A 15,300-nucleotide genomic window follows, 5' to 3' on the forward strand; every position below is an offset into this window, starting at 1 on the left:
CTTGAAAACTGACAACTTAATTGAATTGACTGTAATAAATTTCACCTCATCCGTGCATATTTCAATTTAAAACATGTTTCTGAATTTATTTTTATAATATATTTGATAAATTTTAAATATATTTGTATATTTAAGGTGAATTTGAATCCCACCACATATTATTGAAAGCTTACACAAATCTATATATATATATATATATATATATATATAACTCACGAGGTTAGTTATTAAGCAAAAGACATTCAAGCGATGTTACCTAAGGCCTTAGTGGATGAGAGGCACACACTGAGTAAGATCTACATAACCGTTATATGTTTCGACATTGTCAAATTACAGTACAGTAATTGATTGCTACACCAATTCGGCATGTGGCAATTAGTTTTGAGGGAGTCGAAGGACTTAAACTGTATATTAGATGTCGAGATTCACACATCTATTGTATTAGGGTTAACTTAGGTTAAATATTTAATGTTAAAATATACACACATCTAAACTCAAAAGGAATCTTAATTATTTCACAATTATCATGCAAAATCTATAGAGGAGATGGAACTTTTGTGGCACATAAATTGTAATTGAATTCAACACCACCAGTGTTGAAGTATGCCAAAAAAAGAAGAAGAAAAATCATATTTTGAGAAATAATTTTCCTCAAACTTAGAATAATAAATAATATACCTTTTAAATATTAGTAAAAATAGTGAAAAAGACCTGTATCGAAACATATAAAATTTTTTTTAATATGGTTAAAATATACTGTTAGTATTTGTATTTTGAAAATTGATATTTATTCTCTATACTTAAAAGTTTAAAAAAATAAGCCCTTTAAATTTTTGATTTAAAATATTAGTCCAACTATTAAATTCATGAGTATTTTTCGTCAAAATTTGTTAATTTAAAATTTTAATTGGGTTGTCTTTTATGATGTTGTATATAATTGATAGAAAATAAATATATTATATTAACAAAATTTGACAAAAACTATCAACGACAATAATAATTGGACTAAGAATTTTAAATTGAAAAAGTAGGAGGATTGAATTTTTACCCTTTACAGGAACCAAATTTCGAATTATATACAAGTACAGGGATTAATAGCAATTTTAACCTTTTTAATAATAATTGAAATAAAGCTTTTAAAATCCAAAAAATATTGTAAAAAGGGCCGGCCTTTTCACAAGTCTGGGTGCAGGATTTTCACTAACCCAACCCAAGCTTTTAATCTTCGCCTTCGGATCCTACTGCAACCAGAGCTTTCCTTTCAAGAACTCAGCAATCCCCCCCAAATAAAAATAAAATCCATTTATAATCAATCAACAGCCATTTTCCAATAGCTCTTTTAATCTCTCTCTCATTTAAACACTTAATCAATCAATTAGGAAAGGAAAATTATGGATTCGGACGAGGAGGATTACGTGTTCTTCGGTACACCGATAGAGCGGGAAGAAGAGATCACCAGCCGTCGGAAGAAAGCCGCCGCCGAAGCTTCTGGTAACCTCCGCTCCCTCCCTCCCTGGAAGCAAGAGGTATATACTTTCATCATCCTCTTGCTTTTTTTTTCTTGCTGATAGTCTAAGTGAGATATTTGAACTTCCCTAGAACCTATATGAGTTTGAGTTCTGTTTTTTTTTTTCGTCCGCCCTTTATCTGGAAATCGTAGCTTTCAGAGGTCGTTTGGTTTCCGTGAAATTTAGGAGAAATGAAAATAGAAGAAAGCAGGGATGATAGGCGATGGAACTTGCTTTTACATTTTTTATATGAACAAGTTTGGTTGTGTGTTTTTTGTTTTTTTGAAAACTGCAACTTGTTATTTGGAGGTTCTATAAATTGGATTCATGTGATGATCAAAGCAAATTGTTTGCTTTTAGGCAGTATTTGAAGATAAATCAGTTCCTTAACAGGAATGGAAGCCTTTGATGGATTTCACATTACTTGCAGTTGATTCTAAACAATGTTTCTTGGAATTGCTTTAAAAAGGAGAACATTGATGGGTTTCTTTTTTGATGGTATCCATAGTTTAATAATTCTTTAACTTATGAATTGCGAATCTAGCTCAATCTCTTGCATTATATAATAATATAGATAAGGTATATTATGTGATCTTGTAAGTGTTTATCTGTTATACACTATCAAAATACTTTTTTTCTATCGTCTTTGAACTACATTTCTCCAGGTTAGAGATGAAGAAGGACGCAGAAGGTTCCATGGTGCATTTACAGGTGGATTTTCTGCTGGTTACTTCAATACGGTGGGCACTAAAGAGGGTATATCTCTATAATTCATATTAACTAGATTACTTCCATTTACTTGCAATGAAATCATCTAGCATGCCTTATGGGTTGTGAAACATATTTGCAGGTTGGGCCCCACAGTCATTTACATCATCAAGGAAGAACAGAGCTGAAGTCAAACAGCAGAGCATTTTCAACTTTTTAGATGAAGATGAGAAAGCAGTATGTTCCATTTCATTTTCCCACCTTTTATGATTTTCTTTGACTGCAGATAAGGATGATGCAGTGTCTGTGAGGTTTGACATGCTCTATGCCAAAATCACATTTTTTCATGGTTGTTTATTTCCTTCATATTTTACAACTCAGTTTCTTGCACTTCTAGTATTCTAGTTTAGAGATCTCTTGAAAAAATCTTGACGCCTTCTCTAAATCTGAAATTCCAAATTCTGTCATGTGACAGCTAATAAAGATTTGACCTTCATGAGTTTGAAGTTTAGTGATGCAAAAATATTTGTCCTATTATTTTTATTAGCAGATATGATTGAGTCTTTATTTAGGATTATTTGTTATTTCACTGTAAAGAATTTATATGCATAGATATTGGTCCTATATTTTCATATCTGGAGTATCATGCTTTCTTTATCATTCATATGTGCCTGATGTTAGATGCACAATTAGCCGTATAGAACACCCACTTTTAATATATCTTTCTTCAAAGTTTCATCTGTTTATGTATTTTCATGGCTCTGACATGGTTTCATGGTTATCAGTATTCCGTAATATATACTAAAATACTGTTTAAATCTTTCATTTGTTGCAATATTGACAGAAGTGGTGATTATTATACAAGAATTCCATATATTTTATTAAAATTTTAAGCATCTTTCCAGTTCAATTATGTTTTAAAATATCTGTTCTCTGCATTTATTAACAGAAGTTTGCTGAAGAGATCATTTTTTAGCTCGTATATCATTCCAAAACTGTGCTACAGGAATCATAACAGAATTTGCCTATATGGAAGTCTTTGAAAGTAGCTTCACTACCTACTCAATCTGTTCACTGATTATTGTTACATGTGCCTCTCAATATCCTTTTGTCTTTTCAGACATGGTTGCTGTTTGAACAAGAACTGGTTACTATATCATCCTCTCATCTATGACTTATTATAGATAGAAAATAAGGGTTTGCTAAAGTTTTTTTCATATTTTGTTTCTATTTGCTAGAATTTTTAATGATATATCCTGCTTTTCTATTTTAGGAATTGGAAGGTACTTTGGGAACATCTTCACAGTTTGACACATTTGGATTTACAGCTGCTGAGTTTGCTCGCAAACAAGCCGATAAGGAGCAAAAGCAAAGGTCTGTGAAATGGTTGCGTATTCTTCTTCTTATCGGTAATAATTTTATCACTAGATATGAAGCTGAAATTGCATACTGTTCAGAGTCCTGGTTCTTAATAGAAATCCATATTTTTGAAAATTAAGTTCTCTCAAAGGAAATATTGATTTTTTCCACAAGTGTGACCTTTTTTTTGGCATGAAATAAAAGAATCTAATTTTTCATTTTTATAGAGATACATGTCCTTTTTTGCACCTTGTGTTGCTGAAGAAAACTTTTGAACTCGTTTGTTAGGATATAGAGACATTCCATATGGTTACTGTTATTATCCCAGACTTAAGGCGGCCAATGTCTCTACATCATGACAATATTTCTTGATGACAGCTTTTTTCATTACCATTATCGTTATTATCATTGTTCTAACATCCTTATGATCATCTTCTCTCTCATTATTGCTTCCTTTATTATCTAATATTCTTCTTTTCACTATGGACGTGCCAGCTAATGCATTTGCACCTCATAACATGTGCACTCATGCATATGTGAACTGTTTGATTTTCATGTCTTTTGTACTACCTGGAGATATTTCCAATTATATAATGGATTCTTAGTTCTGTGTTTCCTGTAGGCCATCTGCAATTCCTGGACCTGTTCCTGATGAACTTGTCCTGCCGGCCTCTGAGTCTATAGGTTTGCTGAGATTTGTGAACATATAAATGCTTTGCCACCAACTAGTTTATCTGAGTAGAACTTATGCAACTTAGAGCTCATCTTACATACTTGATTAGGTGTGAAATTGCTGCTGAAGATGGGATGGAGACATGGTCGTGCAATCAAGGATTCTCGTGCTAGTTCATTATATGGTAATTTGGTCTATTTTCACATCGGTCTTATTTGTTCTGTTTGACTTTTTAGCTTTATTGGCAGAATGTATTGAAATGGTATATGTTGAACATACAATTAGAATGTGTTAAGGCCTACATGTTCTATGATAATATGATAGAGTATTAGATTTCTCAACAGCAAGTTATTTACTATTTTTCAATATTAACCGCTATCTTCAGTCCTCACCTCATAAAAAAAATATTGATCTGGATCTATTTATTGATGGAAACCCTTTCATCTAGTGCATCCTAATTTGTTATGATTATATAGCATAAATGGATCTTTATATACCTTTCCTTGTGTGATGCTTTTGTAACAGAGGTACTAAGTTTCAGGCTGAATATTCTCTTCTTTATATTTACTACAGATGCTCGTAGAGAAGCTAGAAAAGCTTTTCTAGCATTTGCTTCCGAGGATGTGAAGGCACCATATCCTGCTAATGAGCCTGATGAAGAACCTGAAAGCTTCATGGCGCAGCCTGTTGACAATGATACTCAATCTTCTAAAAGCTTACCTGTGAGAAGTTCTCCTTGTTACCAATATTATTACTCTTGCTTTTCTTTTTATGACCCTTTGCCTAATTATGAAAGTTGTTTATAATTATGTGGTTTTTCCTGTCATAACAAGCTCAAAAGCAGTGTCTCCTGGCTCATTAATACTTGCTCCATTTGTGGGAATGTTGAACAAGTGGAAGGATATTTTATTTACTTCTTTGTTTTTTGTAAATTTGGAAGAGAATATTCAGCTTGTTCCATATATACATATTAGAATTTGCAACTGGTATCTTCTTAAGCTTTGGAGGTTAAAATCTTTGTCAGCTTGCTTGCTTTTATGGGCATGAATGAGCAGAGAGAGAGAGAGATCGGTTTTTTGACGCAGTGAAAGCGATTGAGTTATTTTTCTGTTATAATTATGTGCAGGCTTTTGTGTGCAACCCTAAGCAGGATTTACATGGTTTAGGATATGATCCATTCAAGCATGCTCCTGAATTTAGGGGTATGCAATTTCTTGAAGACAACTGTTTACTAATTATTTATATTGTTCTCAGAAGCATTGATTTTGACTGTCTTTTTCTTTTTTTCTTTTATTTGGAAATGCTTTCAGAAAAGAAGAGATTGCACCTGTCGAATGATAAGCAGCATGGGTACAGGAAAGCTATATCAATAAAAGATAGTCTCTTTGGTTCCAAGTGTAAGATCTGGTTTCTTTATGAGCATGTCTTTTCAAGTCCTCGGGCATGTATTTTTTCAATGGTTCATCTTTCTCCAGTTTTCCTTGCGTGCATGAATTATATATCTTGATAGAGGTTGATTCTACACCAGCAGGAAAAGCTGCTCCTGGATTTGGAATTGGTGCACTTGAAGAATATGATGCTGAAGATGAGGATATCTATGGTGCTGGTTAGTGTTTCACTTTTTGTGAGTGTGCATCTTGTAATCTTTCATCAACTTTTATCACCCCCTTAAACATATTGATTGCCAATGCCTGCTATCACGAAGAAATCAGTCATATTGGTCAATGTTGGTGTTGATAACTCATATCTGTTTTTTTTAATTATCAAATAAAGGGCTTGGAGTTGCATTCATTAATTGGGGATGTTTCTTCAGAATGTGTTATCAGCTTCCTTTTGTATTTGTGCCTTTGGCAGATGGTGATTGATTTGTTACTATTCTGAAAACTCTTGTCCTGTAGCTATATGGTTCTCTTGGTAGAATGTTTCTTATTTTTTGGTATTGTGATGAAGATTGGTATTTCTCAAGTTGGTGTTGATATGCCAACTGTCTGTGATTCATTAATATCCTCATTGTTTGGGTTGTTGATATGGTTAAACTAGTTTTTGGCATTTAGTTTCTATCTCAGGGATCATGAAGTTCCAAAAATTTTATTCATGGGGATTAATTTTATCATTAATTTGCCAATTCACTCTGAGGTTATTAGTTTAATTCAAGTTTTAAGCTGAAGGTATGCTTGCTATCTTAGGTTATGACTTTGAAGAAACATGCGTTGAAGAGGATGAAGAGCCATCAAAATTGAGCATAGAGAGTAAACAACCTTCAAGGTTGGACATAGAGAGTAAACAAAAGGTGGTTGCTAAAGATCAGGGTGTTCTGCCTGGTTTCAAAGTTGCATCAGTTTCTGACTACCAGTTAGAAAGGTACTTGTAAAGTAGTTGATGCTGCATGCTTGATACCACTTTTGTCTCATTGTGTTAAGCCTGTAATTTGCCTGCCTTTTTATTTGGAGAAGTAACACTCTATCTGTAATTCTTGTTGCACGTTATAGAAATTAGGAAATTCTTCATTAACATATCCTCTTCCTTGGTAAGGTGGGGGTTATGATGCATGCCAGAGTTTTTAATTTGATACTGATACTGATACTGATACTGATACTGATACTGATACTGAAGAAATGATGTTAAAGTTATTTATCTATTTTTTGGGGTGAGGATTATTCTGGTCAGGATTTGCATCTGAAATTTTTGGAAATCATGTTGGTTGATTTTTAGTTGCTTGTTGAGTATAGTAGAATTGGGTTTAAAAATGGTCTTGGGCCGTAAGTCATTAATATGTAGATTTTTTAATTAAGAATTCTGTGGATAATGCTGAAGTAATTGGCAAATGGAAAATAGAGGATGTGAAAAGAATGCTCATTAAATAGGGATGAATTAGAAGGAGAGTGATGGATAGTTTTAATAGCCTACTGGTGGGGAACTTGTGTTTCCTTAAAGGTGCCTCTCCTTTGATATTTTTGCTAGCAAAAAACCAAAGAGACAATGACTAACATGGACCTCAAAGTAAATATTAGTTTTTAAGTCGCCCATTAATCATTTATTGGAATGCCAAAAAGCACAGAATAAATATAAATATGCACTCATGTAAATGATCATAGTAAACATACTTGATGTGCTTAGTATGTACCATATCAATATTTATGTTAAAACTGCTTGTAATAGAACTTTTGTTTGGATGAATTGTTTGAGTCATTCACTGGTTCTTCTTTATCAAGGCTATTTCCTTGCTATCCTGTTTTGCATAATTTGGAAATCAGAACTAAAAAACTGTCATAGTTCTTTGTATTTTTCTTTAATAAAATTTTTAATATCATTTTGCATGTTGTTATTCAGGTTTGATCCTCCTATAATCCCAAAGGATTTTATTCCACACCACAAATTTCCTGGACCTCTTGAGACACTGAAGAAGCTCGATGTTCCCTCTCCCCCAGAAGTTCCTCCTCCAGATGATAGTAATCTGAAACTCTTAATTGAGGGGGTTGCTAAATTAGTGACTCGATGTGGTAAATTATTTGAGGATCTCTCAAGAAAGAAGAACCAGTCAAATCCATTATTCAGTTTTCTTTCTGGAGGAGATGGACATGATTATTACGAAAAGAGACTGTGGGAGGAGCATCAGAAACTTGGTGATCAAGCCAAGCTGTCATTGGATGGAAAACATTCCCCAAGTGCACAGAAGATGACGGCAGAGGGCCGTGGCAAATTATTAGGAGAAAAACCTTTGGGAAGAAGCTCAAAAGAGACTACAAGCTCATCAATCGCATCTAGGGAGTTTCAACTTCAGTTCAATCTTTCTGATACATTTAAAAAACCTGATTCATTTGTAAGTACTGCAGTTCTCTTCTTATTATTGTTTTCAACAAAGTTATGCAAGTCAAGTATCCTAGATTTTTTCTTTCTGTTGGTGCTGTGATTTTCAAATGCTGTTATATCTCAGTTTGTTGTTTTTTAAACTTCACCATATTGTTTTTACAGACTGCTTAATTCAGACTTCTATTCTTTGTTTATTGTAGAATAAGTTGCCCGAAGTTGCAAAACCATTCAAAAATGATCCTGCAAAGCAAGAAAGATTTGAGCAGTTTCTCAAGGAGAAGTATGAAGGAGGGCTTCGTTCTACTGGTTATAGTTCGGCGAGTAATATGTCAGAAGCTGCTCGTGCTCGTGAAAAATTGGATTTTGAGGCAGCTGCTGAGGTACTAGAGAAAGGGAAATGGGGAAAGGAAAGCATGGTTTCAACACAGCCATTGGACTTTCTAGCCGCTGGAATGCAGTTTACTTCTGGCGGACTAGAGGTAAATTTAAGGTGGTGTTTTTTAAGTTACTGAATCTTTTTGCTGGATTTTGACATTTCCATAAATTTAACAGCAAGTTAAAGATACTCATGCTGAAGAATTGGTGACAAAGGAAAAGTACCCAAGAAGGGAGGAGTTCCAATGGCGACCTTTGCCTGTTCTATGCAAGCGCTTTGATCTCATTGATCCTTTTATGGGGAAGGTATTCCTTAATTCTTTTCTGCTGTTTTCTTTTCATAAGCCCGAGTTAGTAGGAACAGTTTATGGAAGGTTTTATGATGTAATAATGTGCTTATGGACAAACACGAGTGTGGTTTTCCATCTGCGCATCCCTTCAACCTGAAATTTGTATTTAGAAATCTATGCTGGTTTTACTTTCTTTCTTAGAAAGGAAAGGCTTGGTGCTATTTTTTTTTTATATTAATTGTGATTTCCATTCTAAAAATATAATAATTCTGTTTGCAGCCACCACCAGCTCCACGTGCGAGAAGTAAGATTGATTCTCTACTTTTCATTCCAGATTCTGTTAAAGATGCTAAACCGGAAGAAGATGCTATTACAAATAGAGACGTTCCTGCTGCTCAAACTGGCGCTCAAAAGACAATTGAAGCAGCTGAAGAGGAAATTGAAATTGTAGCTGAAAATGTTGAAAGGCCTGTTGATCTCTATAAGGTATTCTTTGTTCAGTTGGAAAATACTTCTGGTTTAATTCTAGTGCCAGTTAATTTTCTTTTGGTGTAGTGTCCTTGCACCATGATACAAACTAGACATTGTAATTTGAAATGGTTAACATGACAATTTGGAATGAACTTAGTTATCCAACTGACACCATTTTCTCTGCGTCCGTGTTCGTAACTAATCATTGAGGCATCAACTGTTGATTGAGGGATACAATGTTCTTTGTTGTTATTTTGTAATTGGTGTCACATGGAAATGGACATATGCTCCTAATTCCTTTATGTTACAGAAAATCCATAAATAAAAAAAATTGCGTTCAGTTTGGGGCTCTTTAATTTTCCTCACATTTGAATGTAATAGCACTGTGATAAGGATGATTGTTTTCTTAAGTAGCATCTAGTGCTCAGAAAAGCTAGGAGAACGTTACCATACAGGCTTTCACTATTTGGAGAAGATCAAAGTACCGACCTCTTTTCTGTATTGTTCTTTGAGTTTGAACAGTTAGTAATAGGTTTTCTCTCTTGTATGAATTTGTTTCACTGAGCAACTGTTGTTTGCCTTTTCTTTTTTGTTTTAATGATTTTTTACATCCTGCATGTAATTTCAACTTTCTGATGCAAGGATATCTTCTGCTAGCTGCAGAAATAGTTAGATGAATTGCTACTTGCCATTATTTGCTTCATGTTTCATTATCTTCTAGATCATGAAACTTGTTACTTGAATGGAAATTGGTTTTTGCACTGCTATTTTTTTGGATATGTTCTTGTTTGCACCACTAGAGAATGTGCCTAGTCCATAAGTTTCTGTTTCATCACTCCATGATATGTGTCGGATATCCTGTTTTCCCCTTATGCTTTTCATGTCTGCATGTGGTTGGCAACTGGCTGCTGTGCTGTTCGTACATGTGAAACCTCTATATTTCTTTTGCCAAGTACATATGAAATCTTTAATAACTAAACCATGATATGACTGGGATGACTTCTTATTCTGTTCAATTGATCTTTGTTCAATGCAGGCAATTTTTTCTGATGATTCTGATGAAGATGTAGAAGACACAAATACCAAAAAGGTGGAGGATCCGGAGAAGAAGATTGAAGTGGCAACTACAACACTGAACCGTTTGATAGCAGGTGACTTTCTAGAATCACTGGGAAAAGAACTGGGCTTTGAGGTTCCCCCTGACACACCCTACTCAACAAATAAAGCCAACTCGTCTGCTCAGATAGAAACACCAAACAGTGATGCTGGAATTGCGAAAGTTGGTACTGTTGAAGGCCATGGAACCTTCTGTGCTCCTAATGTTGGCACTGGAACTTCTCTAAACCCTGAACAAGAAACTACTCAAGGCAGTGAATCCCCCAAAAATGAATCCATTCCTGGCAAGCCTGTGAGATATAGTAGCAAACATACTGATGGTTTATCTGAGAGCATATCTGGTAAAGTCAATGCAGAAAAGTTTCCTCCAGGGGATAAGAAAGTCAGATCACCCTCCAGCCGTCGGAGAAACTGGAGCAGCAGCTCCTCATCAGAAGATGAAAGGAGTAGAAAACATTCTAGGCGACATCGTTATAGAAGCAGTGATTCATATAGTGACTCATCCAGCGATGATCGTGAACGCTACCATCCCAGGTCAAAAGGAAAACGGAAAAGATCCTCCAGGGAAAAGAGTAGTAGCAGCAGAAAACACTCAAAACATCATAAGCACAGAAGCAGGGACTCTCCCAGCAGGTCCCATCATGGTTCGGAGAGAGAACATTCAGAATCCAGGAAAGAGAAAAGAAAACGAAGGAATTGAAAATAAGCTCTCTTTGTTTCCCAATCCCATCTCCATACAAAGTTTCCTGTTGTATAGCTTACTGGATCCAACACCAAAATTTGAGGGATAATCAGTTTGTTTGATGTTCTGGGGGAAGGGTCTCTCCATGAAATGTTGATGGAGATCCTACACTGAGATGGTGCTTCCGGCGAGGCTTTCCTTTTGGGTCCAGATGTTGTTGTGACTAAGGTACGATCCATGGAGTATGTACGTTTATGAAGTGAACTTTTGGAAATGATGATATGCTTTAATAAGGCAACTTCTGGGTTCTACTTTAGAAATTAACTTTTTCCTCCTTAATAATACATCTATGAACCATTTGATGGTAGTATGGCATTATTTTGAGTTCCTCCCAGGTTAGTCCTCATCATAAGGTACATTTGGATTGTAGTTAGAGGTCAGCGGTGACGTTTTATGATTTGAGCCCCGCCTAAAGTGGTGGAGGTGTCTTTGGTTCAGGGATCTAAGTGGACCTACTTAAATTTTTCTAGTAAATTTATATTCCACTGCAGTTATTATTAATTGGTTTAAGATAGGGCGATTATCATTGTATCAAAATCCAAGTTGTTCCTTCTGCCTAATCCCATGTGTAATCTATAACCCTTAGAGGGTGTTCAGTTTTACCTTTTCTTTCTTTTCTTTTCTTTTTTTTAAAAAAAATAAATTTGAGTTTTGTAGGTTTAGATGTCTTTAAAAATTATTTCATCCACTAACAAAATGAATTTTCACCTTTAGCATAATATTCGAATATGTTGATCACAAAAGATTATGTTATTTAGTTGGGCCAAATTCAGTCTCAAATTCGAACTACAATAATATCAAATTAGGATTTTATTTTTGTGAGAATTTATACAAATGAATATAGTAATACGTATGTATATCCGCTCATTTTTCACAACTCATTGGTAGACTCCTATTGGTATTAGGTAAAGTGAAAGAAAGAAAGAAAGAAGGGGCCATAAGCATCTAGTTGGTAGTAATGCAATTTTGCTTTGATGCGCTTAAAACAAACTCCATAGGCTCTTCAAACAAAAACTTATACCTTGAAAATTGAGAAGTCTTGTGATGTAAAGCCTAAACCTAATCAACCAAACAAAAGCTATCAAGTCTTCACTTACTACCACCATTTACCAAAATTTTATTTTTTATATTTATATTTTCGTATCTTTGTTATTAAATTTGAAGCAAAAAATTTGCATTGATTAAATCTTTATCTCTTGTGAAAAATCCATTAAAAGGAATCATAAACAATGAATACATATATAACACATCATGTATAAAATACATAAAACAGTATAGATTGATTCACAAATATTTTTTGCAGATGAAAGTTTAAATAAAGTAGAAAAATAAATTGACAACAATCGCAACGCTTGAAAAGATTCAGAAGTAATCTAGAAATGCATTATCTTGATTAAACCACATATATTTGCATCCTAGTCCCAACATTACCAGACTTGATAGCGAACACAAATCAATCAAGAAATCATTGTCAAAAACCTCGAGATATCTATGAAAGCAGATGTATAAAAAGTCAAGTATCAAATGGCTTATTCTCTTTGTTAAACACAATTTTATTTGAAAATTTATTTTGATATAACAAATTAAAGAGATTTTGAATAAAAGTTAAAATTAAACAAAATTGACTAAATGATTTTTCAAAAGAAGTCTAAGAGATAAAATTTTCAATTTTTACTTAAAAAATTTGTGAATCAATCTCAAAATCAAGTTAAAGTGATTTTAACTAAGTATGGACATTTTCAACTAGACAAACTATTTTTTAAATCGGTACGTTTTTGGCCAAGTATTATATTTTCAAAATATCGATACCCCTTGAAACAAACGATACCAAATTGACATTCCGACTTTCACAAATTTAGCTAAGTATCGATACATTTTATGTGGAATCAATAAAATCTTCTTGGTGTCAATATTTTAGCTCCAACGGTTACTGAATTCAGTATTTATTACAAAAAATATCGATACCTTTTTATTTGGTATCAATACTCGATGTTGCAGGTGTATTAAATGCTCTGATTTTCACATCCCCAATAGCTCTATTAACTACCACAACAACCCCAATGGTTGGAAACCAATTAGGGGGGTATAAATACCAGCTTCTAAAGATCCTACAGCAATAAGAAAGCATATTCAAGCAAAAATCATCAACCTTTGTACCCAATAATTCCATAATTTTATTATACACACTTGTGAGTTTTTATTGTTATTCTTTAGCTCAAGTGTACTCTTGTCTATTTGTGTTTAATTGGCAAACATTTTGATCTTGTAAGGATTATTTCTTTGTTTTCTTCTTTGTAATTCTTTGAGAAGGTTTGTGTCTTAAGATTTGAGTAGAAATCTTAAGGGAGTTGTAAGGTTAAACACTACCCTCAAAGGTTGAACAAATTAGTGAATTTCGGGAAATCATTAGTTGTGGAAAACTAAGGTAGTGGAGTAAGCAATTGGAGCCGAACCACTTTAAATTGTTTTGCTCATTGTTCTATCTTTTCTTTTTAACTTTTTAATTTTTTAAAAAGCCAATTCACCACTCTTTTGGCCATTTTAGTTTGATCAATCAAGCTAACAATTGGTATCTCAACCAAGAGAAGATCCTCAAGGTAGCTCAACTTTCATTTATTAAAACCACGCAAGATAATATCTACTTCTGGCTCCATTATTGTTGGTAAGTCTCAATTCATTAACAAACCTCATTGCTTTAATGGTGCCAATTATTCCTATTGGAAGACTAGAATGATGTTGTTCATACAAGCTAATGTTCATTTCGTATGAGACATCGTCATGGATGATCCATCTATACCTCAAAAGCAATAAGGAGAGCTCTTAGTTCCAAAGAGCAAGAAAGAATGGAACGAGAAAGATAAGAGAAGCATACAACTTAAAGCTAAGGCCATGCACATTCTCATTTGTGCACTCGGTTCAAAAGAATATAGTTGGGTATCATCATGTGCCAATGCCAAAGAAATTTGGGACAAATTGGAATTCACTCATGAGGGTACCAGTCAAGTTAAGAAATCAAATGTGAGAATTCTCACCCTCAATTATGAGGCATTCATAATGAAGCCCGAAAAGGACATCAAAGCTATGTCTGATAAATTCATCATTATCATCAATGAGCTTAAATACTATGGGAAGATCTATCCTAATAAAGAAGTAGTGCGGAAAATGCTTAGAAGCTTGCCAATGTTATGAGATGCCAAATTTACAACCATAGAAAAAGCTAAAAATTTGGAGACTCTTTCATTAGATAAGCTGATTGGTTCTTTGCTCACTCATGAAATGAGGCTCAAATGAGTGAATAAAGGAGAAGAAAAAGTTGAAAAGAAAAAGGTTGGTATTTCTCTCATGTCCACGATAGAAGAAGTAATTCTAGTGATGATGTGGACGAGGATAAAGAAACGGAAATGTTTGCTAGAAGATTCAAGAGGTTGATGAGGTCTAATAAAAGAAAAAGATTTTAAAAGAATGAATAAGTCAAAATTGAATCTACCAAGGAGAAGGACCCTATCATATGCTATGAATGTAAGAAATCGAGACACATCAGTTTGATTGTCCCCAATGAAAAAAAAAAAAAGAAGTCAAGCAAACAAAAACTCAAGGCTCATGTTGCTACTTGGAATGATGAAGATTCATCCGGTAATGATGAAGAAGAAGTAGCCAATCTTTGCTTTATCATCGACAACTCTAAGGTAACTTCTAACTCATCCAATTCAACTTCTTATTCTTTTGATGAGTTACAACATGCTTATGATGAACTGGGTTTGGAGTTTAAATTAATGGTTTCAAAATATAGAGAAACTATTTCAAAACTAAAAAAGGAAAATAATTCACTCTCCAAAGTCAAGCATGAACTTGAAAGCAAAATAAATTATATGCTAGCTAGTATAAATGATGTTGAGAAAAAGAATTTTGACTTGCATAATTTGCTTTCTAAAGTTCATGATGATCATCATAAGCAAGAGTAAAAAGGCTCACTCTAACAAAGTTTTACCAAAATTTTTTTTTTAGAGGAGAAAGCTCAAAATAAAACTTTGTCAAAACCAGCTTTAATTTCTATAAACATAGAGGTCCCCTAAGTTTTTACAAATGAAAGATTATTAAAAGTGTATGGGTCCCTAAATGACTCACGAATGCTGAAGATAAAGCCATCCTTTTAAAATGGATACCTAAAGGGACTAAAATTATAGGAAGTAATGCTTATGGACCCAAAAGAATTTGGGTACCAAAAATCAAAGCTTAATTCTATGTTTG

General features: G+C 33.9%; 1 protein-coding gene across 1 annotated transcript; it reads left to right on the forward strand.

Annotated features, from left to right (window-relative positions):
* Positions 1-1,161: 1,161 nt before the first annotated feature.
* On the forward strand, positions 1,162-11,553 carry LOC108464975 (G patch domain-containing protein TGH). Its single transcript, XM_017765262.2, has 16 exons — positions 1,162-1,526; positions 2,174-2,264; positions 2,359-2,453; positions 3,490-3,590; positions 4,198-4,259; positions 4,358-4,432; positions 4,822-4,970; positions 5,375-5,450; positions 5,559-5,645; positions 5,777-5,854; positions 6,435-6,609; positions 7,579-8,068; positions 8,259-8,537; positions 8,611-8,739; positions 9,003-9,209; positions 10,231-11,553. The coding sequence occupies exons 1-16, from the start codon at positions 1,392-1,394 to the stop codon at positions 11,008-11,010; spliced, it is 3,009 nt and encodes a 1,002-aa protein (XP_017620751.1). The 5' UTR covers positions 1,162-1,391; the 3' UTR covers positions 11,011-11,553.
* The last annotated feature ends 3,747 nt before the right edge of the window (positions 11,554-15,300 follow it).

Source organism: Gossypium arboreum, chromosome 1 (genome assembly GCF_025698485.1).
Source record: "Gossypium arboreum isolate Shixiya-1 chromosome 1, ASM2569848v2, whole genome shotgun sequence".
In the NCBI taxonomy this organism is placed as follows: Eukaryota; Viridiplantae; Streptophyta; class Magnoliopsida; order Malvales; family Malvaceae; genus Gossypium; species Gossypium arboreum.